Below are 27,351 nucleotides of genomic sequence, written 5' to 3' on the forward strand. Positions count from 1 at the left end.
CAGAATACTAAGAGCTCAATGTGCCCATGTAGGGGTGGGGGCTTGGCAGTCTGCATCCTGGAATTCTGAAAGACTCAACACCCACAATCACAGGTCTGGGAGCAAGGATTTGTAATTAATCTATCAAATCAAGAATTGTATCCTATGGCTAGAAAATAAATAGTGCCTGTATTTATTGAGAAAGGAGTGACCTGGGCAACTAGAGGCCTGTTTAGGTTGAGATTCTGCCCAAGTCAAAGGGCTAGTTGTGTTAGCATGGTTAAAACAAGCCAGTTTCCAGTCAGCAGCACACAAGGGAATGATGTGGCTAGTATCACTGCCAGCTCCTTTTAATTTCCCAGCCACAGAAACCTGGTATCTATTTATAGCTAAGTCAACTGTTGGCAGCTTTTGGCACAACTCCACAGCAGGGCTCAAATTCACACTTTGAGCAAGACACCTTTACAGTTTCATCAGCACATCTGTTAGTCTGGCCTTAATAATATGAAGATGTTTTAATTAATTTTAATCGTTGCATTTTGAATTAATTTTGAAGACTAAAAATTAGTTATATGGAAAATGGGAAAAATTACAATACGAGTTTACAAAAGTTTAAACATTCCATCCTGCATCTTCACTAAGATAGCAGTCTTTCTAGACCAAGAACATGTAGTAGAGCTCATTTGTCTGGACTTCAGAGAAGCATTTGAAAGAATGTCACCTAGGAAATTATTAGCTAAACTGAAAGCAATGAATACTATACAAGAACTGTTGGGTGAGTAAGGACCTGATTAAAGGGAAGATGACAGCTGGTAGCATTGAAAGGGGAAATATTGGGCTGAATAACAGAAGGGAGTGCCTCCAGGATCGGTCTTGAGACTGAAATTATTTTCTTTAATGACCTTGGCACAAATAGCAGGAGTGTGTTATCAATAAATTTCATTAACAAACTAATACTGATTGACCCAGTGCAGAGTACACCTTGGCTTAGTCTGCCCCCTTTCCTGCCTACACACAAAATAGACCTGTCCTCATCTCCAGTCCCATCTCCCCAGATCACAAAACAGGGATTCCACTCACTCCCAACCCTAGTGCTCCACACACAATATGGTCCCTCAACTAAGGTGACCACCCGTTCCTAATTGGGCAGGACAGTCCCAAAATTTAAAGGTCAAATCCTTGTCCCAGGCTGCTTGACTCCTGGACAGCATTTGTCCTGGGTTTCCCAGTAGCATGCAGGGAGCCAGGTTTTCCATTTGCTGTGGAAAACTGTGGGAAACAGCAGGTTTCCCCTTTCAGCCTGCAAGGGGCTGCTTGGGGCTAAGGGAAGCAAGACATGGGAGGAGCCACATGCATGTGTGCACTCACGCATGTGGCCAGCAACACAGCCCCAGGCAGCAGGGGAGAGCAGCTCCCCCAGCTGCCTACAGATAAGTCTGGGGTGGGGAGGCAGATTGAGGTCCCCATGGTGAGGGAGGGAGTGGGGCAGGGTTAGCAGCTGAGGCTGGGGCTGGGGATGCTACCCAGCCGGGGTGGTGCATGGGGCCCAAGGTAGGAACATGCAGCTGCAGGACCCAGCCAGAGATTGGGATAGAGTCATGGGTGGTTCATTCAGTGGCGGGGCAGGGAGCAGCTCCCCTCTGCTGTGTGCAGTCCCAGGGAAAAAGACATGGAGGGGGTGTGTAGCCACCCCCCACCCCCTCACCCCCATCGGGCTAGGCTCAGCTCTGCTCCGTCTGTGCTTGGGGTGGGAGGGAGGTGGAAGGCAGGCATGTGTCCTGCCTTCTAATTTAGAAATGGTCACCCTACCCTCAGTTCTTGACTCTCTCATTTCCACACACAACATGGACCTCCCCCCATATCTGACCCAGACACACCCCACACACAATGTGGATCCCACTTGACCCTAGCCTCTCCCAACAAAAAATCCAGGCCTCTTGCTGCACAGTAGAGTAGCCAGTCACACCAGTTCTGGGAGAAGTGTCCCTTCTCCACTCACCACACAGATGTGAAGAACAACAGCACTTTATTCCTTCCATGTTCTCAGGGTGGCTAAGCTGCCATTACCTGGAGAGTTAAGCTTCCACTGGGGATACAAGAACACCTCTGACCGCCTGTGCCAGACCTGTGCTTGGTGCAGTGTGCAAAAAGGTGCCACCTTCCACACAAGGAAGGTCATGGGGGCCCAGGCAGGTTCACACACACATGCACAGTCAGTCTCAGCAAAAGTTGCTGGTAAACAATCTAGAAAATTGGCAGAAGTGTTGGACCAAAATACCAGTTATGCAGGGACAGGGCTGTCTGGGTGTATCGGTCAGGGTGTGAGGTCATCATTCATGTCAGAATGCAGGAGTTCAACATTCAGGCCAGGTGTGGAGCCATCTGGGACCAGCAGTTAAGAGATTAAGGGAGCATTAGGGTTAGGGTACAAAAGGCAGTATTTAGGTCGGGGCACAGCAGTTTAGCAATAGTGTCAGGTATGGAGCCATTAGGACATAGGGGTAGGGGACAGTGTTAGGGCTGATGTGTGAGGGTAGCATTCAGGTCAGGGCTCAGCATAAGAATCGGGTATGGGGTTACCTGGAGTCATAGAGTGATGGCTGTATTTGGGTCAGGGCAAAGGGACCAGGGGACTGTTAGGGTCGAGCATAGAGATCAGGGGATTGTTAAGACTGGGGTGTAGTAGTCAGGTGGTGAAACCAGGGTTTGGGTCAAAGTGCAGCAGTAAGGGCAGTATTGGGTCAGGGCACAGGGTCTCTGTATTACCATCAGGTGAGAGATCTGGAATTCAGAGTGGGACTGCACTTGTGTTAAGGCAGCTCTAGTCCAGCTCCATGTAGGCAAGGAGGCAGGGACCATTAAGATTAGAAATGGAGGTGTTGGGAGCAGAGGGCAGAGGCAGGGTTCAAAATCAGTGTCCAGGTGTAGGTGTTCAGAGTCAACCTGAGGCCTGGCCATATCTGCATCCTGGGGGCTCTGCCAGGCTTCAAGGGTGCTGTGAAGAATGGTAAGTTGGCTCAGAGGAGGAGGCGCTAGCATTGGAGGAGTGTGCTGCTCTTGTGCTGTGTGGTAAGTGTTTCCTTGGACTCCTCCCAAGCAGCAGCTTGAGCTAGGCAGCTCACTTCCTGTAGCCCACTTCCCCTCTGTAAGGCACAGCAGAATCCAGTGTCCTGTGCTGGTGCTCTGCCCTCAGCGTGACATCATCCGCACAAACTCTGCCAGAGAGTCAGGGACACCATCAGAAAAGAACTCAGGAGTCTCTACCCCCAGCCTCCCCTGCTCGAACCCAATGGACCCTACTCCCCTTCCCCAGAAGGACCAAGAACCTGAGAATTCAGGCACCTAGCCCCCCTGCTCTGACCCACTGGACCTCAATTCCTCCCAGAGAATCAGGTGAAGTGGATGGGCTGGGAGGTTCCCCTACCTTCAAAGTCGACCAGGCCATCACCATTGAGATCCACGTCCTTGAGGATCTCATCCACCTCACGGTAGTTCAGCTGCTGCCCCAGCAGCTTGCGCATGGCCTCCCGAAGCTCTGCCATGCTGATCTGCCCATCTCCATTGGTATCGAACTGTGGGGAGAGCACTGCTAGCCAGCCCCAGCACTGCCCTGCTGCTTGCCTCTATCATTCGGGGCTGTCTTCCCCACTGGCTACTGCTTCTATGCCAACCTTGCTGCCTGCCTCTCAGTTCTTGCCCCACCACCAGCCACTACCCTCCACTGCTCCATCCTCCTTCCCCAACTGGCTACACCAATGACCCAATGCTGGGCCCAGTTCTCGAACACCATTGGTGCTGCTGACAGAGCCACCACCCACACCAGCCATCTGTCCCCAGCCATCTACACCCTTACCCACCCGACCCAAGCCCTGCTACCTACGTCCTGGTCCCCTGGCCCCTCATGCTAGCCCCACATTGTGACTGCCTACAACCCCACTGAAGTCACTTGCTTCTCCACAGCTGTCCCATTCACCCTTACCTCTCTGCTGGTCTGTCCCTTGCTCCAAAGGCATCCACCAGTTATTCCTCTGCCACGACCGCCTGCCCCTAGCTCTATTGCCTGGTCTCAATGCCCACACCCTCCCCACATGTCTTGTAGCCCCCATGCCTTCCCAACAGGCCCAGCTGGGGCCTTCACCAAGCCACTCCAAGGACAAGTGGTGCTGCTGGGAGCCCTGCCCCTCACCTTGGTACTGGGCCAGGACCTCACCTCACGGAAGGCATCGCGCAGCTCCTTGATCCCAATCATGTCAGCTGTCTCCGCCAGCATCTTTGGACCCATCAGCTCCACAAAGTCATCAAAATCCACCTTCCCCCCAGCTGCCAGGCAGGAAAACATTACTGGGGTTTCAAAGGAGGTAGGCCCTTGGGTGGGGTGCAGGAAGCATTAGCCCCATGGGATGTGGGGAATGGACTCTGAGCAGGAAGGTTACCACCAGCACAAAATCCATATGCCCCAGTGCTGGGCTGTGTGAGGTTAATGGGCACCAATGGGCCAGGGCAAGGCTCTGAGAGACCCAACGGGGACTGGGACCGGGCCCGGGCAGGGCTGGATCAGACCCCATAGGACTCACCCCAGGGTAGGGTGGGTCTCATTAGCTTAGAAGGGAGCATGGTCCTGGGGCATCAGGCACAGCTCCAGTTGGATGGTGCTGAGCAGTGGGTGCATTCTGGGAGCAGAAATGCTTGGTGGGCTTGGCAGGGGCACGTACAGATCTGCTGGGACAGCTCGATGAGCTCCATCTCAGTGGGCATGTAGCCCATGGTGCGCATGCACTCGCCCAGGTCCTTGTAGCTGATGAAGCCATCACGGTCTTTGTCGAATTCCCGGAAGGCCTGCTTCAACTCTGCGGGAAAGGAAGGTGCTGACAGCCCTGGACATGGGCCTGCCCCTCAGCCAGGAGGAAGCCCGGTGCCCACTGTCAGGACTCCTGCTCAGTCTCTGACAGGGACACAGGGCTTCAAATCAAGTCCCCTGAAACTGTCTCATGGCCTATCTGCACCCACCCACCAGGGAAGAAGCATGGAGCCCTGGGAGCTGGTAATAAGTTGGGGCTGCTGAAATGGAAAGGTCCCTGCCCTGTCCCCACTCCCTTAGCCACACATTACCCCTTAAACCTTGACTGGGGACAGAACCGCCTGGAGAGGAAAGGTCCTGCACCCTGTTCTCTGTGCAACATTTTTCCCCAGACATGTCCCCCATGGTCCTGTCTTCTCCTTTACCTTCAATCTCCTCTGGCCGCAGATCTCGGTCCTAAGGGAGAAGAAATAGAAGCAGTCAGGAAGTGGCAGGTTCTATGATCCCTTTCTTCCCCCCAGCCACATGTTCTGATGAACCAGCTCCACAGCCTCACTTTATGAACCCCAGGCCATGCTGTGGCCCTGCTATAAAGCCACATTACACTAGGTGCAAGGCTGTTGCTTTTGGTAGTTGTCAGGGATGGAGTAGCTATGGGAATGGGAGGTTGTGCTGCAGGGATGAAAACGCAGGATGGCAGAAGATCAATGCTGTATGGAAGGAATTGTGGGAAGTCTATGGGGCTCTCCAACAGCATGATGATGGCAGGTGGGACGTGGTGGCAGCATGGTGCCCAAAGGTAGGGCAGCAGTGTATGATGCTGGGATCTGGGTGTGGCAGGGCAGGCAGGACGGCAGTCAAGAGACATTAGCTGGAGGGGCTGGCAACACAAGGGCAGTTCAGGACACAAGGTAACAGCATAGGCAAGTAATGATGCCTATGAGGCTGGGGGAACCAGGTGTGCATAAGTATGCAGGTGTGCATACAAGCCAAATAATGGGACAGTGACAGTGCAGGATGTGGAAAGGTGGTAGGCTCTAGAGGCATACATATGATTTTGATGGTAGGGTCAGGTAGGTGGGAGATGGATTTGAGCAGACAGTGGGGATTCACAGGGATGCATGTAGATAGGGTGATTGGGTTGCAGAGGCAGCTGTTGGGCTAGCAAGGAAGGCAGCTGTATAGGTATACATATGAATGGGATGGTGGGCTGTGGGACATGGTAAATGAGCACAGCGGTGCAGGAAGGCATACAGGCAGACATAAACTGTGGGGTGTGATCAGAGAAGCAGCAGGCTAAGTTGAGTGGTGAAGCAGAGCAGTGGCACTGAGGGAGTTCAGTGGGGGCAAGCAGGCACAATGATGCAGACAGGTGCATAGTCATATGTACATGCTGGACAATGAGTCAAGGAGACAGTAGTAGGCAAAGCAATGTGGGCAGGTGCACAGGCATACAGATGTGTTGGGTGAGGCAAGTCCACGGGTAGTGCAGGTATGTTCTTGGTGGTGGGTCAGAAAGGTGGCAGGTGGGCAGCTGTACGTACAAGTTGGGTGATGGCGATGCTCTGCCGCAGGAAGATGCAAGCTGGCCCCACCAGCCCATGCAGGACCGAGTAGCTCTGCAGTGGCGGGGACTGTGCAGCATCAATCAAGTCCTCAGGGTCGTAGAGGCCGGGTGCTGGGGCACCTGAGCGCTGCTTACTGTCCTAGGGCAGGACAGAGCTGGCAATTAGCAGCAAGCAGCAAATTGCAGCCTGAGACCCAAGAGATGGGGGTGGAGGGGGCTGTACTGAGAGTTGCATGTAGACTGAAAGAGGCAAGAGGCCCAAGACCAAACAGTGAATGAGCACTACCATGTCAACACACCCAGCACCCAACAACTGTGACCCACCACCCACATGACTGGCACCAACCCACCACAAAGCATCAAGACACCAGCAGTGCCCAGCCCCATGTCCAGCAGCAAGATACACATTGCGCCAACACGCACAGTGCTAACACATATCTGGCAGTGATGTATGTGCATGGGATCACATGCACCCAGAAATACACCTGGAACCAACACACACACACTGCTGGATCCAGCCCTAACACATTAATTCAGCCTTGCCCTACCCCTTCAGCATACCATGATCCTGCACCCACCTCCCACTCACTTGTACAATGCAGGAAGGAGTTCCCTGGGGCAGACGTGGAGCTTGGGCCATAGGTGGGGGAAGTTAGAAATCAGTGAGCTGCTGTGGGACATGTTCAGGATGGCAGTAGTCCAGGAGCAACAAATGGGGGCAGTAGGCCCCAAGCCAAGCACAGACCTGTAAGAGGGCCTGGGATCCTTGAACATCCCTTCCCCGTGGAGTTAGAGTGCCTTGTGAGTAGATCATGGACATAAGGGGCTGGGCCTTGGCTCTAGCAGGGAAGACTTTGGTATGAGCTGCCCCAGATAGACTCTAGGCATTGACAGGCTCCCTGGGAAGACGATCATATCACAACTCCCCCACCCCATAGTCTACTCCCAGTAAGTAAAGAGGCTCACTGGCCTGTCACTGATCACAGCAAAACTCCAACACCAGCCCCAGGAAATGGGTCCTCAGGACTCTGCCCCAGTCCTACCTTCCCTATAACCAGCTGCCAGAAAGAACAAGCCCTGTGGCACTGCACAGAGATTGTCTTTCCCCTGGCCATGGGAGAAGCTGGGCTGGTACTTGGACAGTGGCCCCATGAGTGCTGGCCTGGGATGGCTCCATCCTGGCCTTACCTTAGAGAGTCTCCTCTCAGGGGTCTTGGTGCAGTTGCCCATGATGTGTGGGCCCCGCCGTGCCAGAGGGCATGCCTGTACAGGCAGCGTAGGGCTGGGGCTGGCGCTGGCCCTGGCCTGCTGCAGTCCCTGGGGCTGGTGTTCTCACCGGGGCCGGCCAGCCGGGGATGGGTTTTTTATAGTAACACTGGCTTGTGGCTGCCTGGGGATTTGAGGTTTTTATTGAATATCTCTGGATATGCAGGGCGCAGGGAGGGGGGTAGGACAAACACACACAAGCATGCTCTCTCTCTCTCTCTCTCTCTCTCTCTCTCTCTCTCACACACACACACACACACACACACATACACACACACATGCTCACAAACACATAATCCCTAAGATTACTCTCCACTCAGGCTGCTCCAGACATGGGGAGACACCTGGCAGCTCCCCAAATCACCTGACATGCCCTGCCCTGGCATAGCCAGAACATTCACACTGTCCTGTTCCCTCCTTGGCCTCCTGCTCCCCACCCTCCTGCCCTCACACCAGCTTGCCTGAGCGAGGCAGGCGCCTGCTCTGGGGTGCTGCTCCCTCAGCCTGCCCAGCTGCCACACATCCCTAATCTCCTGCAACAATCACAAGGAATGTACAAATCTCTCCCGATGCTACCCATGTCCTGAGCACAGGCAGATTATCCCATACTCGGGGAAGAAGGGCCAAAGCAAGGCTGGCCTCTACCCAGAAAATGTGAGACTGCAGCTGGTAAGACTCTGAAGAAAGCGGGGAGGGGGGGTCGGGACAAGGTGCGGGAGGCTTTAAGGACAGGGCCGCTATAAATGGACATCCTGGTGACTCCGACCCTGGACTTTCCTAACAGGGGGTGTGGGGAAAGGGAACAGAAGTGCTGGTCATGGAAGGAGCTCCAGTTCCTCCAGCACAACAGGGAAATACTCCATCACTGTTTTTCTGTACCCAGGGCCTGCTGAGCAGCCACAGGTACATGAGAGGGTGTAGGGCCCACAGTGCTTTTCCCCCCTGCTATATGCATGCTCAAGGTCTGGTGTCCATCCCAAAGTCTCCTCATTCTGGGGGAGCTTGTGGGGGCCTCTGTGGCTCTGGGATCCTGCACTGCATGAGCCATAGGGGTTATGCTGGACACCCCGGGGCCTGCATAATCCCTATGTGTGGCACTTACAGGGGTGGGAAAGACCTCACTCACTCTGAGCCCCAGATGTGTACCTGCTGACATTGCTGCAGCCTATCCAGCCCAGATAGGTTTGGTTCAGCCCAGCCTTGGAAACCTTCACCAGTCATACTGCAGCCAGGCTCTGCCGCTGGCTGGAAGTGCCCCTCCCTCCCTCCGTGACACCATCTGCTACTCCCTGCCCTGCTCCTCCCATCAGTCCAGGTGCCGTGACCTTGCCGTCCCCACCACCTGCTTGCCCCCGTGTGTCCAGTCACCTGCCCAAAGACGGAGCTGAGCAGCAGCACCATGTCCTCTGTGCTCAGGGCTCTCTCTCCAGAGCCTGCCCCGGCCTTGCCTGATGGCTCTGCCTTGTTCTTTCGGCTACAGGTTCCACGCAGGGCCCAACAGGGCAGGGTTTCTCCTGCTGAGGCAGCGCAGACACCAGCCTTGGGCCCCACTGGCCTCAACTGCTCCAGGCACCACTGCTCATCCTTGCGGCTGCGGATGCCCCTCCTGCGCCAGGCCTTCTTGTTATCTGATGGCAGGCGGGAGCCGCCTGAGCGAGGCAAATGAGGGGGCCACAGCTCGGGAGCCTCGCTGCTCAGTCGCTGCGTCTCACGGAAGAAAATGAACATGCCGTGGGGCAGCTGGGAGGCAGCCCACCTCCTTCTGCCACTCCAGCCACACCACACTTCCTCACACCTTCACCTCCTGCAGACCCTTTGTCCCCTTAGTGCTATTGCCCACTTCTTCCTCTTCCTTCTGCTCTCTCCAGCCCCTGCAGCCCTCCCTCACGTCTCTTTTTCCTCCTTCTTCCACTGGGCCCTCCAACTCTCCCCACAATCCTCCTGCCACGTCCCCTTGTTGCCTTCCTTTCTATACTGCTCCTCTTCACTTCTCCTCTAGCTTGGCTCCCTTGTGTCTTCTGCTGCTGTGTTCCCCTATCTCTGTGCACGGCTGGGCTGGAGTGGCTCCTCTGCAGCCTGCTCCGGTTCTCTGATGACTCTTTTCCAGGGCAGCACCACCTCCCTCCCCCTCCGAATCAGGTTCCCTCATTGCTGGGAGTGTGATTGCAGGGGATGGGGGAAACTGGAGCTGAGGGGTCAGACACAAGACCGTGATAATGTAATCAGGTAAAACAACCCTGCACAGCCCGAAACTGGAGAGCGCATGGTCTGGCTAAAGGATGAGCCAAGAAATGCATTGCAGCCATACCTGCCCCAGCTTCTTCCAGCAGGAGGCCCTGTGGGGGACAGGGCAGAAGTGCTGGCTGTGGGAAGAGCTCCCCCTAATTCTAGACCCAGCAAAGGAAGTTGAGGAGGACCCTAGAGCAGGTGCATTGCTGGTTGTGGGGGAGCTCCTGACTACTCCAGCCCTGGAGTCTTCCAGCAAGGGGCAATATGCGGTAATGAGGCAGGAGCACTGGCTACAGTGAAGGCTCATTTTCCTGCTCTGCTCTGCTCTGGTACAGGGTCTCTGGCTGTAAGTTGTAGACTGTGGGATGTCCCCAAGGAGATGTCCCTAGCTGGGGGAAGGGTGTCGTGTGATGGCAGGGTGTGGGTGAGCAGGGAGGAGGGTGTTCCTGCCAGCATGTGGCTAAAGGGGGCTCTGATTTCAGGCCTTTTGTGCATCAGTAACCCAATTCTGCTTATCCAATACGGAGAAACCTGAGATAGTAGGCACTGGTCCAGCCCTGCCCCGTCCCCCTTCTCCTCCCCACCAACCTTTCCCACCTAAGTCTGCTTTTTTCTATGATCACTCATTCTCTCCTGTGGTCCTCTCCTTCCCAGTCTAATGATGCTGGGGCAGATGCTGCTGGGTTAGCAGGAGGCACTCAAAGCATGCAGTTTACCACTAAGCAGACTGAACCTTGCTGTCTGCCCCACTGCTCTGTACACCTCCTGCTTGGCCTGGGCACTATGCCCACCCCACATAGTCTCATGGTTTATTCAAGCCAGAGGCTGCTGATTCCCCAAGGCTGTAAACAGAGCTGTCCTCAGAGCAAGGGCCATGGCTGTGGCAGAACACCCTGTCCATTCGTTTGTCTGAGGCTGTTCCTATGTCCTGCCTGCAGTTTGTCTATGCCAATCCTGGAATTGCAACCTGTTGCTGGGAGTCCAGGAGAAATCTAGGGGTCACACCCTGACAGTCTATCAGCATGAGGGTACTCTCAGGACGTACCTGCTGACCATGCAGGTTTGCAGTTGTCCAGAGCTAAGTATGACAGCAAGTGGCTGGCCCTGCCATCCTGCCATCACACAAGCCACCTCCCCAACAGATGCTATCCAACAGTGATGAGCAGCATAGTTACTGCATTACTATGCTGAACCCAGTAGTCCAGGCAAGGGTCTGTGCAGCACACAGCAGGATGGAGAGCTTCTCTTATGACAGTGCTGCTCCAGCTGGAAAGGAGAAACACTAGGCTAATTAGCTACCATTGCCACGTTCTCTATACTCACAGGCAAGGCAGGAAAGTGACTGGAGTGTCTCAGTCTGCCTTGTCTGTCCTATGAGGGTCTTGGTGGGGGTGGCTGGGGCCTACATGGGTACAAGCCAGACCTAGCTGCCTTTGATTCAAGGTCTCCTGGCTGGATCTCAGTAGTCAAGAAAGGCTCCCCAGCTTTAGGACAGGGCCCATTGCACCACAAGAGCATCTCCCACAGCAGGTACAGTATCTGCCAGGGTCCACATGCCACTGGAGCCAATGAGGGGCAACCCAGAACCCCGGTACTGAGGAATCTAAGGATGCACCCTGGTAGAGAACACAGGCCAGGGCCAACAAGGGGTGGGGGGACCTAATAGCATCAGCAGAACTTATAGGCAGAGCATACACTGGAAGTTAGTGACAGCTGTAGGAGGGTGCAGCTAGCAGCGGCAGGACTGTGCAGCTGTGTTGGCTACAAATGTCCAACTCAGGATCCTTAAAATTCTAGTTTATTAGGCAGATTGAAACACTGTAATCATAAACCTTGGGGCTGGTCCCCACACACACACACACACACACACACATGAACACACACAGTAGTAGGCTACAGAGTCAGGTATACCTATCCTACAAGCGCTGGAGTCTGTTGTTGAGGCTTCTTTCACCGTGGTGTTATCTTCCAGAAGGGGGTCGCTGGCTGGTCCTTCTGGCTGGACAGGTTGGGTGCTGGTTAAGTTGGAGATCAAGAGGGCGCCACTGAGGGGCACTTTTCACTGCCTTTTATCTGTCCCTGGCAGACTTTGGTGACTCCCCAGTTTTCAGGTTTGCCCAATCCAGGGGTCATTGACCCTCGTGGGACTTCTCCCCCCTCGGTGGCTACTGGACAGCATCTGTCAGCCCCAGGGGTCGTCCGCATGTACGTGCAGGTTTGGGAGTCCGTTGATGAATTTAGAATAGGGCTTTGGGAGTGGTCGAACTGGAGATATTCAGCCCAAAAGTTGGTCTCTGGCGTTGATTAACTCAGGCCAGGGCTTCTAGCCCTTGATCAGTGACGTTTAGATATTTCCCGGTTGTTACATTGTCTTCTATTGAGTTCTTCCCTTGGTTGATCTGCAGCTTCCAGGTGATACTTGCTGCCTGCTACTATGTTACACATTCAATCACTGATTCACTCGCTCTTTCAGAGGCCAGCCTAATACAGGGAAGGGCAATTTGATTCCTGCTCTTGTTAACATTGTTACAATGTATAATTTACTTATGAAACTAAACCTATTCAGTTGAAAGTTGAAAGGTGAAGAGTATAAAATATAAACTACAAATGCCATGGCACACAAATAGATAAAAATACCAAACTACAAGGGGAGATACAAAATGCACACATACAAATTTTAAAATCTTAAAGTGAAAGAGAGAAGAAGGAAGAAAAGGTAGAAAAAGAGAAACATATCCAAAGAGGGGAGAGCAAATGCAGGCAGGAGGAAAAGGGGGCTTTCTGCTACAGCAGCAGCAACCATAGAAATCAGGTCAGTCAGGGGAAGTGGCAGGGGAACAGAGAGCAGCCAGCACCCTGGAGGGAGGGGGAAGCACAGAGCATGTGGACAGGAGAGGCACAGCTCCAGGCCACACAACTCCCTACAGTCCCTGCCCCACATTTGGTGCAGACAGGTGAGAAGCCGCTGCTGCTGACGGAAAGAGGCAAAGTGGAGACTGAAGATGAAATGCATGACAATGGAGAACAATGCAGTGAAGAGTCCTCCAACATGGAGAATATGGAGGACATGGGTGAGCAGGAGGAGAAGGCAGTACTGCTTCTGCAAATGCTGCTTACCTGGGCATCTCGGCTGCACCACTTGATATGTATAAGAATGATGACAGACTATTCAATGGCAAGGTGTGTTACTGCTTTAACAGCAAGAATAATAGCGATAAAAAGAAGATCCAGATACCCAGAGGATGTAGAATACCCAGAGGGAAGTGAAGAAGTGGAGGATGGCTGGGCACTGTTGAGAAACCTGAGGAGGACCAGCATCCGCATGGTGTGGGCCCACGACAGCAGCTTGGACTGATGAGAGCAAATCACCCTGATGACTTGGAACAACCAGCAGTGGCAGGAGATGTCCTGAATGAAAAGGGAGATATTCCATCATATTGTCTCAATGTTGGGGCCCCATATCACAAGGCAGGACACTAACATGCATCGGGCCATCCCACCAGACAAGAGGGTTGCAATGGCCATCATGAATCTGGCCAGCCCATCCAGCCTCCGCTGCATTGCAAACCAGTTCAGCGGGGTTGCCTGCACAGCCAGGTTGGCAACTCATGAGGTATGTCACCTGCTAAAGAAGATTGCTTCAAACAGAATTATCCGCCTGGCGAATCCACAGCAAGTCATAGATGGCTTCAATGCCAAGGGGTTCCCAAACTGCATGGGGGCTTTAGACAGCACTCACATCCCAGTGCTGTGCCCTGGCAGGTGGGGGAGTGGGGGGGGAGGTAGCTTTCACAAACAGGAAAGGATATCATTCCATGATCCTGCAAGCCCTGGTGGACCACCGGGGCTGCTTCATGAACATTTACACCAGGTGGGCTGGCAGCGCTCATGATACACGTGTGTCTGCTTGGCCTCATGGAAAAAGGACACTACGTACCCAGCATGGAGGACACAGTGATCTGCGATTATATTAGTGGACACTGCCTATCCCCTAAAGCTCATGAAGCCTTACAGAGGGAACGTTACCAACCCACAGAAGCTGGTTTTTAACTACCGTCTGAGCAGTTGCAGGATGGCCATGGAATGTGCATTTGGCCGACTGAAAGGACGATGAAGGGCACTTATGTGCCGGCTCAAGATGGAGCAAGAAAATATCATGGCCTTTGTAGCAACAGCCTACTTGCTGCACAATATCTGTAAGAGCCGTGGAGAGGTTTGCAAGGAGTTGTAGGAAGAAGAAGCATGACAGGCAGTGGCCAGACAACAGAGATGTGTCTAGCCAGCAGCACAGGGACCGAGGAGAAATCCTCAAGGAGAGGCTGGTCGGGCAGCCTTTGTGTGTGATTGTCTATTGTCTGGCAAGATATATTGCTGGCAACAACACCTTGGAGTGCTTTGTTCTTTCTCTTGGTTATGTTAAAATAAATTAATTTACACTTTAAATCTGTGTCTGTACACAGGGGTGTGCAGTGTTAAGGACGGGAGACAGAGGGGAGGACGGTCAGGGGGAGTGGGAGGAAATCTGGACTGGGCTAGGGGTTTGCTGCTTCCAGACTGTCAGTGGTTTGGGGGAGGTATTACACACCATCACCTACATCTGAATCTGCGCCCCCCCCCTTTCCTCCCCCACCATGGGTGAGAAGATTAACTGTACCTCTTGGCAGGCTAGGCAGGTGTGGGACCAAGCCAAACAGCAACCCACATTTTTAAAAAGATTACATAAACATTTCAAAAACAATTCACAACACACCTCCAAAAGCTGCATGTGGCACTACACAGATTGATGATGTACCTGGGCAGGGAAGGGGAGGGTTCCAATGGGAGCCCCCACTGGAAACTGTATGAAGATCAATGAGCTCAGGAATGCTGGGAAATGTAGTCCCAAAAAAACGGGCGAAAAAAGCCTGAAGAGCTCACCACCACCATCAACAGCAATTGCCAATCAACTGGGTGGCAACAAACACCCACCCACCCGCTATGCTAAACCCTGAACATTTTATGATATAATAGCAGTTATAGCAGTTATAATAAATAAAAGAAAAAAACATATATTTGTAACATAGTGGGATGGGAAGGGAAAGGAATAGGAGGTGAGGATTCATGTGTCTTGTCTTTGGGATGGGGTCTTTGGGATCGCATACTGACGGAGAGAGACCAGACTGACGGAGCATAGGCAGGTGCAAGTGACAACGATTTTGGGGTGACCATGACTGTGCCCAGGGAAGACCCCCAGTGAGAGTCCAATGAGAGTCCAGAGGCAGGGACTGGGGAGCCTCCTGCTGTAATACATTAGAAAAGACATTACAGGGGGTAAACTGGTATTTGACTCCCCCTACTGAAATCTGCAGGAAATGACACACGAGACTTAACTGGTTCTTAAACAACGTGCCATGCAAACACAAGCGCCGTGTCGTGCAAACACAAATGCACCGCACTAAAAAGCCACGTTAAAATTTTCAGGTGCACCACATTAACACCCATAGCCCTCTACACATGTCCTAAGAGGCCAGCATGGGAGGAGGGTCTCGTTTAACAGGGAGCACTGGCTGCAAGGTTACCCAAGTGGCCCACATCTGCAGCAGCTGTTGTGGTAATGGGGATGTGACCAATCTGGAAGCTGGGTTTCAGTGCCTAGCTGCTGGAGCTGTGGTATTTACCATCAAGGTCCAGTTCTCCAAGCCAAGGGTGGGAACCAGAAACTGGGAGCCTTGGAAGGAGGGACAGTAGCTGAGAGACAGAGAACACTGAGCAATCTGTGCCCCGGGCCCAGGAGCAACCCTAAAATCAAGAGGGTAAAGAGGCGGTGTCAGTGGGTGGTACCCTGGGAGACCAGCTCTGCAAGAAGCAGATCCATGGTGATCACCACTGCCGAGAGGTGGTCTGAGCACCATCTCTGTCCAAGGGAGAATGGGCTCTGCTTCAACCAGGATCACTTTCCTGGTCAGCTCCTGGTCTCACTCCTCGGCTGGGGCCCAAGGAGCATGGCCAACTAAATAAGGCTGGCTGTGAGAGCTTGGAGCAGTCCAGGCAGGCCATTCTACTTCATCTGGGGTGACCCCTGAAGCATATAGAAGCAAGTTCTGAATAGTAGTGTAACATGAGGTAAGCAAACACAGAATGGGCCCCGGGCACTGCCTAAGGGAAAGAGTACCTGAAAGATAGGGAGGGGGTGCTGCACCTCCTGCAACACACTCCACCTGTACAGAGGGCTGCAGGAAGCAGCTGGCACAGCAGTGTGTGTCATGTAGAGTAAGGTTTTCTGGGAATCATAGTTCTGTAAAGGAGCAGTGGAGTTTGCTGCTACTGGGGGGAAAAACTGACCCCATGTTTTGCCACCAAAATCAGCATTTTTTTCTTTGTTCTTTTGACATGGGCTTTGGTAACAAAAATGTGAATGAAAGCCACCCCTCCCTCTAGCAGCAGCAAACTTCACTGCCACTCTATAAAACTAGGATTCCCAGAACCCCTTGCATTCCATAACACATGCTCCTCCACACTGCCTCATGCTGAAGCCAAAAGGACAGGGGAAGGGGAGAGGGGGCTGCCCCAGGTGCATTCTTCAGATATTACATCTTTGGTTCTGTATGTTTAAAGGGCTGGTGACATATACCAAGACGTGGATGAACAAGCACTGCTGTGCAAGGGGCCATGGTGCAGGTGGATGTAAATGCAGCCTGAAGGGGAGAGAAGACATTTCTGAAGTGGCCCCCTCATTCTTGAAATGTGGTTAGTGGAGTGAAAACCAAAGATTTCCTGCATGTGATCAGCAGGCATGTTACAAGGAGACCCCAATGAGCTGGGCCTAGCTGTTGAGCTCAGAAAGAGGAAGGACCTGGTCAACACACCCCAGCTGAGGGCCACAGGAGCCAGAAATTGTTCTTCCATTGTGGTGGCAATGGTGGCAGGGTTTGGGCTGACTGTGACAGCAGCAGTCTTGTGACCCCCTAAAAGGGTGCTCAGGGCTGCTGCCCCACATCTACCCCTCATTACACTACTGGGACCAGGCCATCCCACCCACATCCTACCCATTTGTACCAGTGAGCAGGCTCCAACCTGGGGATGCACCAGTGATGCTGCTTAGGGTGTCATCATCGGCATGCATCTGGGTCTAGAGCAGAGATAGGCAGCGTTAATTGGACGGATTGCCGAAAAAACCACGTCTACCTTGGAAGGTGCTGGAGTGCCAACATGCTGGAGCCCAGAGCAGCTGTTTGCAGACTCCCGACTGCAGCCAGCCCACGGAGCCCGGTCTTGCAGCAGGGCTTGCAGCCTCCCAGCCACCTGCTGGGAGCAGTCTGGGCTCCGTGGCTGGCAGCAGCTGCTTAGAACCCAGGCTGGCAGTGGTGCACCGAGCAAAATGGCTTTGCGTGCCATGCTCGGCAGGCGTGCCAGGGGTTGCTGACCCCTGGTTTAGAGCATGCCTACAGGTGTGGTCTATACAGGCTGCAGTCGGTATATACCTGCCCCAGTCTCTCTAGGCACCCAAACATTACTCATCTGCAAAAGAGAGTCCTCTGCTCCTTTGATCTTTTAGCTTTGACCTGTGTGTCACAGCACTCCTCTTTGTCCCAATGCTCTTAGGTCCTTCTCCATAGTGCTGTCACCCTGTCAGTCTAACACACTTATGTTGTACTGGTATTTGTGCTTTTGACTCTTCTTCCCCATCTGTAGCATTATGGCCACCATGCAGTGGTGATCAGAGTCCTGTACTGGCACAGCCACACTGCCTCACCACCAGCCTAACCCAATCCAACAAAGCAGGCTGGTGTCAGCATAGCTGGATCTTTCAAGGGAAGTAGGGTGCTGGCCCTACACAGTTGTCTGGGCAAGGGGCTAACTGGGTCACACCCTTCACAAACAGAACTTTGCAGAGCAGAGCTGGCCTCAGCCTGCAGCCATCCTGTGTGGAAGAGCAACTGAACCTGCTTGAGCCTTGAAGCTGCTGGTAGAGAGAGAGGGTCCCTGCTCTGGTCTGCTGCAAAGAGTTAGGCTTCAGAAAGAGACTGTGCCAGCTGGCCCAGAGCACCCTGGCATCGCAGTGGGCTGGGCAGTGACTCAGCAGTCAGGCCCTGGGGGAACTGTGCTGCTCCATGTCTCTGGCTGAGTCCCCTGGGACCACCTTGTTTAGTGCTATGAGAACAGGACCAAGGCTCCAAGACCAAGTCCCCAGGCCTTCCCGAGAGCAGCCTTAGGTCCCAGATCATGAGTCAGGCCCCAGTGCAGGGCTGGTGCTGACGCATGTTCTGCTGAGCTGTTTACTCATCCTTGTGGTCCCAGTAGGCCACAAGCGGGAGGGTTGGCACTGGCTTGGGCGAGGGGAGCAAAGACTTCTTGCCCCTGCAGCTGCAAGGTTCAGTCTGGACACAGGGCACTCAGCCGGTTGAGCAGGGGGATGAAGGCCATCCCCACCCTCTGAGCTGGACCTGCAGTTGGCCTCTCACACAGACCTGCCCTGTGGCTGATGGGGATGCACTGAGTGGAGAACCTGCTGCAGACAAAGCACCTCATCTTTGGTTGCATCAGGTAGCTCCACGTGGCACTTGACTGCCCCAGCACAGCACCTGCTAGGCCTGCAGCCACCTCCTCGTCGGTTGCTGAAGAAATATTTGTCTAGACACCAACAAGCATGCAGGCCAGTCTGGATGCCAGTGGACTGTGATAGAGGCAACAGTGAAGCCCTGAACTGCAGGATTTCTGGCTTTTGGCTAGATTGACCAGTGGAACAGACCAGCACTCATTTGGGTGACAGGAGGGCTGTGCTTGTGACTGCTGCTGGGGCAAGTGGGAGACTGCCCCTGAGCTATATGAGCAGTACTCCATAGGAGCTATGCACAGCAATGGGGACGCTTGGCATTTGGGGCATCTGAGTGAGGGCAGTGGAGCCCATGTAGGGGAGGAGGCTGCTAAGCATGTCTCTACTTGGGTTAGCATAGCAGGCTGGGAGGCAGAGGCCAGGAAGGCTGGAACACTAAAAGAGCCCTGTCTTTTCTCCTACCCTGCAGCAACATTTGTCCTTCTTGCTGAGTTGACAGGCAGACAAACGCTGCTGCTCTGTTTAGAAAAAAATTAGTGTTCAGCTTCGGCAGCTGCTGATTCGTACTGGCACCACTGCCTCAGCAAGCTAGGAATGAGGTGCAGAGGAAGTGTACCCCACCATGCTGCCACTGGAAATATCCCACAGTCCTTGGCAGCATTACCCCTGTAAGGAGATTGGGGGAGGGGGGTGGTGTCTGTGAAAGCTGCACACGTACGTGTGTGTGTGTGTGTGTGTGTCTAACAGGTGGTGTGGGGGGCAGGGGTTGTCTAAGAGGTGGTGAGATACTGGGGGATGTCTGCCACACTTGTTACTCTCTGTGACTCGACACCCTTCTCCAAGTTCTGTTTCCTACACATATGCATATATAGAGAGAGAGAGAGAGAGAGAGGATAGTGCTCTGGGGCTCTTCAGGTGCCTGTAGGAGCACTACACCCTGGCAGAAAGGTTTTTCCCAGATATGAGCTCTTCCAGAGCTGCTGGGGAGCTGGGGAAGCCCCAGATGCTGACATGAGGGTCCAGCTTGAAGTACTGGAACTGAGACATACTCTTGAGGAAGCCAACCTAGGGCCCAGGGCAGGATCTGGATATGGCCTGAACATCCATCCTGCTGGCTTTCCTTGCTGACCCCACATTATTGTGAGAGGTTAGTTGGCCCCATTGCAGGTGCTCTGGGGCTGCCTGGTGCCATGGCACTTCCAGCTTCTATAGCCCCACCATCCCAATCTATTGTTTTGTATCCTCCCAACAATAAAGCTGATATTCCTGCAGCCCAGCATTTAGTGCTACCCACACAGCCCTATATGTGGCTGCAGAAGCAGCCAAAGATGGATGAGCCCCTCTGCCACTTCCAGGCCTAGGATTGCAATGGATCACAGGAAAGTGGGGCTAGAAAGGACCTCACAAGGTTATCTAGTCCAGACTACTGCTCAAGGCAGGATCATCTCTGCCTAAACCATCCCAGCCAAGTGTCTGTCCAACTTGCTCTTGAAAACTTTCAAAGATGCGATTCCACAACTTTTCCTTCTCACTCACCTTTTCTACAGACATATTTCGCTCTCAATCTTTCCTTGCACAGCATGCATTTCAACCCCTGTATCTTCTTTGTTGCTTCCTTCTGGATCCACTCCAGTTTCTCTCTATCCTTCTTAAATTGCAGAGCCCAGAATCACACACAGTACTCTAGTTGAGGCCCAACCATCACTGAAGAGAGTCAGTCTTTATATCAGTCTTTAAGGTACCACCCTACTCTGCCTTCTCTGCCTTCTGCCATACTATATTTCTGTGAAGGCCACATCAAATTGCATTTGCTTCTTTTTAATGACTGCATCACATCACTCCAACTTATTCATCGTTACTACAGGGAGGCTGTGGTAGGGAAGCTGTGGAATCTCCATCATTGGAAGTGTTCAAGAAAAGGCTGGATAAATATTGGCCAGGATGATCTAGGAGCATGGAAACATATGTCTATGCTGTACTTGTTATAATTCCCAGGTTTCTGGACTTCACTGGTTGCCACAAGGGGCCACAAAGGAATTTTTTCCCTTCCTGTTGCTGCATCTGTCAAAAGGTTTTTTTGTTTTGTTTTTTTCCTTTCTCAGAAGTATTGGGTGTTGGCTGCAGCCAGGGCTAGGGATTGACTGGGTGCCAATGTGCCTGCTGGGACTAAACCCTGGAGGTTGCTAGCTAAACGGTCTTGCTCCTCTGCTCAGGATCAGACTGATCAACTACATTTGGGTCAGGAAGGAATTTTACCCCTTGGTCAGATTGGTGTGGCCTGTGGGGGTTTTGCCTTCCTCTGTAGTGAGGGGCATGGCCCTCTGCCTTGGATCTCTCTTGTGTATTTTAACAACTCTCGCAGCAGCGGGATAGTGATCACCAGTGTCCCCCTGCTTTACTAGTGGCAGGTTAGGTTGTGCAACAGGCATGATTTTGTAGTTTTAATAATAAGTTAGATAAGGATTCATATGGGATGGTTTGGATAGGGATGATCCTGTCTCAGGAAATGTGTTGGGCTAGATAACCTCCTGAGATCCCTTCCAGCTTTACTTTTCTATGAGTCTGTCATTCTACATTGTTGGCTTATGCTGACTCTGTAATCCACTAAAACTCTCTAATCCCTCTCAGCAACACTGCTGCTTAAACCAACCATCTGCATTTATACATTTGGGGTTTTTTTCTTCCCTCGGCCTAACACCTTATATTTGTCTTCATTGAATTTCATTCTGTTGCCTAGTACCCAATTCTCCAATCTATCCAGATAATTTTTAATATTTCTGCCCACCAAAATACTTTCAGGCTATCCTAGTTCTGTATCATCTGCAAGTGTAAGATCAGAAAGCTTTCTATTGCAGCATCCAAATAATTAATAAAAATGTGAAATGGCACCAGACCCAGAACAGACCCCTGTAGAATCTCCTGCCAGTCTGACAACAATTCACTTATAGTTACCCTGCTTGTGGTTATTCAGTCAATTATGTATTCCCCTAACCATAAGTCTATCCAGCCCACACTTCTCCATTTTATCCATGATAAAGGCATGTGGTCCAAATATATTAAATGGGCATTAAATTAGCCCTTTTCCAGTTCTCTGGGACCTTGCCTATCATCCATGACTGCAAGTATTATTGCCAGTGGCTCTAGGATGTCTACAATCTTTTCCCTTAGAACCATGGGATAAATTCATCAGATCCTGCTGAGTTACATTGATTCATAGTTGTTAAAAACTCTCTGACGTGCTCTTTACCTGTTGTGATCTGCAGTACTTTTCTTTGTCAAAATCAATTTTGGTAGCTGTCTTGTTACTGTTTACCTATGAAGTCTGAGGCAAAGTAGTCATTGAGGAGCTCTACATTCTTTTTGTCTCCCACTAATAGAACATCCTTACTACTGAGCAGGGGACCCAAAGTTTCCTTGGTCTCTTTTTTCTGTCTGACATATTCATAGAGACCTTGTGTTGCTTTTAACATTCTTTGCCAGCAGTATCTCATGTTTCACCTTTGCTTTCCTGATTTTGTCCCTGCAAATTCCTGTGGCTGCTTGGCATACATCCTTAATGACTTACCTTTCCTTCCAGTGACTGGATGCTTCTCTTTTGATTTTGAGGTAGCTAAGAAGCACCTTGTGTGTCCACATGGGTCTCCTGCTGTTCTTCTCATCATACCACCTTGTTGGAACAGCTCCTTGTTGAACTTCCAATACCATGTACTTTAGAAGCTGCTAGACCCCCTGGACTCCTTTCCATCTATCTATGGCAATGCTATTTCTCTGAGTCAGTTTAAATCTGCCCTTTTGAAATCTATTGTCTTAATTCTCCTGATCTCATATTCTCCCTTTCTTACAATCATGAATTCTATTATATCATAGTCGCTTCTTCACAAGTTTTTGATCACCTTCACATTCTCAGCCAAGGAAGGGTGTTTGGCTTTTCCCATGCTTTTAAGCTTTGTTCACTGCTACATGGAGTCAAGAAAAAAAGCTTCCCTTCCTGTTGCTACATGTGTCCAGGCGGGGGGGGGTTGTTTTTTGCTTTCCTCAGACCCTTTGGGTGGTCGTTACAGTCAAGACTGGGAATTTTGCATGATGTATGCCCATACTCCTACTGGGACTAAAAATCTGGAGGTTCCAGGCTAGATCTTGCTACACACAGGGCACCAATTGCTACTTTTGGGATTAGGAAGGAATTTTACCCCAAGGTCAGACCAGCATAGATGGGGGAGGGGAAAGTGGTGCTGCCTTCCTTTGTAGCAGGGGGCATGGCCCTCTGCCTTGGATTTCTCAGGTGTATTTTAACAACTACTTCCTACCCTTGCAACAGCAGGACATTGACAGTGCCCTCATTCTTCTGCTTTACTTGTAGCAAATCAGGTTGTTTTTTGTGTTTGGGGGCAATATGTCTCATAGTTATGTGACAAAGTTGTTCATGCAGTTTTAAGAGTAGGTTAGACACACACCTGGCCGATATGGTTGAGATCCTGAGCAGCAGGTAAAATTAGATGACATCCTGAGGCCTCTTCTACACCTACTTTTCTACGGTGCTATCATTCTATGAATTGTTCCCTGTTGGTCAGAACAAGGTCCAAAAGAGATGGTCATATCCTCCACTTTCTTTCTGGAGCAAGAAGTCCTCCACAGAAGATACTTGATATTGTACATTCGACTGTATTTTTCTTCCTACTGATACCACTGAAATTGATATCCTCCATCAGTGCTCATACCTCTTGAAGGATGGTGCCTGTCTCTTTAAAGAAAGAAGGGTTAGTATTTCTTCCAGGTGTTGGGGGAGTGGCAGTATCTTTTCTTTAAGAATGGGGTGAGAAGTAGGGGTCCCTCTGCCCTAATAGGTAATGTCTGCCCCTTTAAGAATGGGGAGGGGAGCTGGAGGTGCTGACTCCAGAGTGACTCAGCACTTTCTCAATTCCATATAATCCCAGCATCAGCCGCTTTGATTCTGTTTTGCAAAGACACAGAGAAAGTGAGTGCAGGGAAACCAGGTGTCTGCGCCAGCATGGACCTTTGCCTGGTGGGATGACAGATGAGGATAGACTGGGGTTGCGCTTGGGCCTAGATTCCTGGGTCCTGGGATTGCAGCTATGCAGTTGGGGTGTGGGCCCTGGGGCCCTCTGGCTGTTGCTTGACCCTTGCTTTAATGTGGCTCTGTTCTTTTCTAGTGCCAGGCCCTTTCACCATCACCTACTTTCCTCTGCGTGGTGAGTGTGGGGAGTGGCGGGTGGGGCTGACCCCTGGGGGATGCTGGAAGTGTTGGAGCAGTCTGGCTACCGCCAAATAATTCCCCTGACTCAGATCTGCTGGTGCCTCTTGCTCCTGACCCACAGCCACGGATTTCCAAACTGTGGACTCCTCTCCCCCATAGCCCTGCCAGTGTCCTTCAACAATGACTTACAGATCCTGCTATCCCAGGGGTGATCAAAATACAGCCCGTGGAGCAGATCAAGCCCTCCAAGGGATTTTATCTGGCCTGCAGCAGGTCCCTCAGCCCTGCCTAGCCCACGCACGGGGGATGGTTGCAGCTCTGGATGTGCAGCTGGTTCTGCTGCCCCCAGGCACACAGCAAAGCAGGGGCAGTGCAGCAGCCGGACTCCCCTCCCCAGCAGCAACAGCAGTTCCTTCCAGCTACTGCGGCCAGGGTCATCGCTGCTGGACCCAGCCCCACTTCCCGGGCACTCAGACCAGTCAGCCCTGCACCCACTTCCAGGGGCACAAGACAGAACAGGCAGGTAACCAGGGTCTCCATGGAAACCAGCCCAGGACCCTGCAGGCAGGACATGCCAGGCAGGTGAATGGGATGGAGCCACAGGTGGATGGGGAGTGGCAGCATCTGAGAGCAGGCAGGGCCAGGGCTAGGATCCTGGGGCAGAGACGGTGCAGAGCCATGTGGGGAGCGGATTGCAGTTCTGCCCTGGGCCCCAGCCCCATGTTGAGACCACCCCAGAATCTGAGCCTGGCCCACCCATCCTGCTCCCGGATGACGCTCCCCAACCACATGTGCCCCTGTCCCATCTGCCTGGCCAAGCACACTTTGCCCGCAGGGGTCTCAAGCCAGTCTCCATGGAGACCCTGTCCACCCACACTGTCCAGGATCCAAGACTGGTTTAGTAATCTACTACTTAGGGAGTTTTGGTGAGCTGTTGCAGGCTGAGGGGTGGAATAGGGTGCTGACCTGGCATGTAACAGCTCAACAAAACTCACTAAGTGGTCTTTTCAGCCTAAATAATTACCCACTCCTGAGCTTGTACCTCGCTGGGCTCCCCCAAGCCCTGCTGGTGTTCCCCTAGTCCAGATCCCCAGCACCTATCATCCCAAACCTGGGTCAACCCAGCCCTGCCAGGATCCCCCACTTTTGACCCCTAACCTTACCTGCCCACAGAGGGAGCAGCCTGTGCTTGCTCATGGTACGTTTTTCTGCCTAGGAAGGCTGTGTGTGGGGCATCAGAATGAGGTGATGTCTGTCTGTCCCTAGGGCGTGCTGAGGTCATACGGATGCTACTGTCTGACCAGGGACAGCAGTGGAAGGAGGATGTGGTGACCCAAGAGCTGTGGCAGAAGGGAGAGCTTAAGAAATCCTGTGTAAGTGACTTTGCCGCCCCCAGACATGCATACATGCATAATCCCGTTGTCCCTCAGCACAGCTGTCTAACAAGGGATAGAGCAGAGCCCCCACTCAGCCATGGGTGAACACAGCACTCCCTCTAGCCCCCTCCCCTGGGGTGGTCCCATGTGGGCAGCCTGCTCATGTGCCCAATGGCCTGGCCCGCTATCATTGTGGGTCAGGATGTGGAGAGCTGCAGAAGTCCTCCCTTGGCCCTGACAAGCATGCTGTGTGCTATGGCACCTTATCCCCCTTGATTTGCCCCCGTCTGTTTCACCCTAGGATTGCCTTTGGGAAGGTACCTAGCTCTGTATGTATCCTGATGTTCAGTGCTTGGTGGGTCAAGAAACCCCACATCACCTCTACATTGGGGGCTACCCCCTTCCACCTCTGCCTTCTCTCCCTTTATAGCTGTTTGGGCAGTTGCCCAAGTTCCAGGATGGAGACTTGACCCTCTACCAGTCTAATGCCATCCTGAGGCACCTGGCCAGGACATTTGGTAGGCCAAGGAGGGCTATTGGGGCAGGGTTAGAGCTCAGTGTGGGGGATGGGTCTGAGGGAGCGAGCAGTATTTTGGGAGGGCTCTGAGTCTGGGGAGAGTGGAAGCAGTTTAGGGGAGTGCAGATTGGAGCAGCAGAGATGGAGTGGGCAGTGGGGGCAATTTGGAAGGCACAGAGTGCAAGGAGGGTGGGCATTGGCTTGGAGGTGGGGGAATCAGGCTGTGGGGCACATGGGCAGAGTCACCTGAAGCTGACATCAGTGCCCTGTGCAGGGCTGTATGGGAAGGACTTGAAGGAGGCAACGCTGCTGGACGTGGCAAATGACGGTGTGGAGGACCTGCGCCGCAAATATATTCATCTGATCTTCCAAAACTATGTGAGCAAGGGGGCGGGGCAGACACCCTGGATGGGGAGAGGGGGGCAAGCTAGATGGGGGGTTGGTGGGCTGGCCCAGTGGGTAGCCTTCACGTGGGTATATTGGTGGGAGCAGAGGGGGCCCTGGTGTAATGTGGGGATCAGGGAACAGAGCCTGAGGGATCGGGGGGACTGGCTGCATCATGGAATGCTGCCACTGGAGATGTGTAGGGTTCCTGTGGTGTGGATTTGGGGTCCCAGGTTGGGGATGGCCCTGACTCTGACTCATCTCCTCCCCCACACCCTCCTCCCTCCCTGTTCTCCAGGATGATGGCAAAGCAGCCTATGTGGAGGCACTGCCAACGGAGTTGCGCCCCTTTGAAACGCTGCTGTCCCAGAATCATGGAGGACAGACCTTCATTGTGGGGGACCAAGTAAGTTCAGGGAAGAGGGGGGAGATGAGGTTCTTCCCTACTACCCCCATCAGAGATATTGGGGCATCTGTTCACTGGTCTCTTTGCTCTCAGCTCCTCCTAAGGAGATGCCCTATGTACTGACCCTGCCCTCCCTGCAGATTTCCTTTGCAGACTACGATCTGGTAGAGCTGCTGCATGCTCACCTGTTGCTGGCACCTGGCTGCCTCAATGCCTTCCCACTTCTGTCTGCCTACGTGGAGCGAGTAAGCGCCCGGACCCACCTACGTGCCTTCCTTGACTCACCTGCCCATCGCAACCGGTCCATCAATGGCAGGGACAAGCAGTGATGCCCCCGCTAAACCACAGATCCACAATAATGCTGCTGCCAGGAAAGACTGGGGTTGCTGTGTTTTTATGGGGCTGGGGCAGAGGGTGTTTGGGGACACATTGGTTGAGCCACAGGGGTGGGTGCTTCCGACTGGCAAACTGGTCTGTGCCTGGAGCTGTGTCTGGCAGAAGGAATCTATGCTTGCTCAGTGTTTTTCAGAAAGGGAGCCTCGATGACGGTGTTGTTGCTAGGTTTATCCTTTCCTCGCCCAACCCAAGGGACACCGTCTCTCCTATGGGTACTTTGGTAGTTCAGTAGCAGCTTAACCAAAGTGGTACATGCCCAAACTCCTGCAGTAGCAGAGAAACCCAAAAATCCTGGTCTGCAGCTTGGTTGTGCTGTCACTAGCTGATAACAATATTGTCACTTGCAGCCTTGGCTGTTGCTATGATGCTGGGTGGGGTATCTCCTAATAAGCAAAGGCCCTACCCCAAGACACTCTTCTGCCCCAGCAAGCTACTGGTTTGGGGGCTCAGGAATGACTTGGGAGCACAGGTGGAGCCAGCTAATGGGGCAGCTCACCAAGCCCACATTTTCCAGGACTTCGGTACTTGGGAAAGATGGAAACAGCTGTCACGGCCTGCAATGCGGAAAGTTGCCTCAGCTGGCCCAGGCAGACACTAGCTTATGCCAGGCATGGCTAAAACAGGAGGCATGGCAAAGGCAGCTCTGGCAGGTCAGTAGACCTAGGGAAAGAGGCACACCTGGCTA

General features: G+C 52.6%; 2 protein-coding genes and 1 long non-coding RNA gene across 3 annotated transcripts; 1 reads left to right on the forward strand and 2 right to left on the reverse strand.

Moving 5' to 3' along the window:
• Nucleotides 1–2,017: 2,017 nt before the first annotated feature.
• Nucleotides 2,018–7,655, reverse strand: LOC102561586 (calcium-binding protein 2). Its single transcript, XM_006276881.3, has 6 exons — nucleotides 7,533–7,655; nucleotides 5,203–5,233; nucleotides 4,692–4,826; nucleotides 4,190–4,299; nucleotides 3,404–3,551; nucleotides 2,018–3,194 (listed from the first exon to the last, which is right to left on the reverse strand). Exons 1-6 carry the CDS (start codon nucleotides 7,572–7,574, stop codon nucleotides 3,169–3,171), a joined length of 492 nt encoding a protein of 163 aa, XP_006276943.1. The 5' UTR covers nucleotides 7,575–7,655; the 3' UTR covers nucleotides 2,018–3,168.
• Nucleotides 7,656–11,621: 3,966 nt separating this feature from the next.
• Nucleotides 11,622–24,860, reverse strand: LOC109284765 (uncharacterized). Its single transcript, XR_002092337.2, has 3 exons — nucleotides 24,751–24,860; nucleotides 22,827–23,113; nucleotides 11,622–13,247 (listed from the first exon to the last, which is right to left on the reverse strand). It is a non-coding gene; the product is annotated as an uncharacterized LOC109284765 (long non-coding RNA).
• GSTP1 (glutathione S-transferase pi 1) lies at nucleotides 23,285–26,645 on the forward strand. The gene is made up of 7 exons (XM_006276880.4): nucleotides 23,285–23,347; nucleotides 23,544–23,582; nucleotides 24,854–24,960; nucleotides 25,394–25,481; nucleotides 25,755–25,858; nucleotides 26,163–26,270; nucleotides 26,411–26,645. Coding segments are annotated over exons 1-7 (636 nt in total). The 5' UTR covers nucleotides 23,285–23,346; the 3' UTR covers nucleotides 26,600–26,645.
• The last annotated feature ends 706 nt before the right edge of the window (nucleotides 26,646–27,351 follow it).

This window comes from Alligator mississippiensis, chromosome 2 (genome assembly GCF_030867095.1).
Source record: "Alligator mississippiensis isolate rAllMis1 chromosome 2, rAllMis1, whole genome shotgun sequence".
Classification (NCBI taxonomy): domain Eukaryota; kingdom Metazoa; phylum Chordata; order Crocodylia; family Alligatoridae; genus Alligator; species Alligator mississippiensis.

Excerpts from the sequence above, each read along its gene's own strand:
- LOC102561586 (XM_006276881.3), bottom strand. The coding sequence starts at position 7,574 with ATGGGCAACTGCACCAAGACCCCTGAGAGGAGACTCTCTAAG. Across the intron at positions 5,234-7,532 it reads CTGAGAGGAGACTCTCTAAG|GACCGAGATCTGCGGCCAGA; the intron begins GTAAGGCCAGGA and ends CTTCTCCCTTAG. Across the intron at positions 4,827-5,202 it reads GCGGCCAGAGGAGATTGAAG|AGTTGAAGCAGGCCTTCCGG; the intron begins GTAAAGGAGAAG and ends CCTTTCCCGCAG.
- GSTP1 (XM_006276880.4), top strand. Across the intron at positions 23,583-24,853 it reads CACCTACTTTCCTCTGCGTG|GGCGTGCTGAGGTCATACGG; the intron begins GTGAGTGTGGGG and ends GTCTGTCCCTAG. Across the intron at positions 24,961-25,393 it reads GAGAGCTTAAGAAATCCTGT|CTGTTTGGGCAGTTGCCCAA; the intron begins GTAAGTGACTTT and ends CTCCCTTTATAG.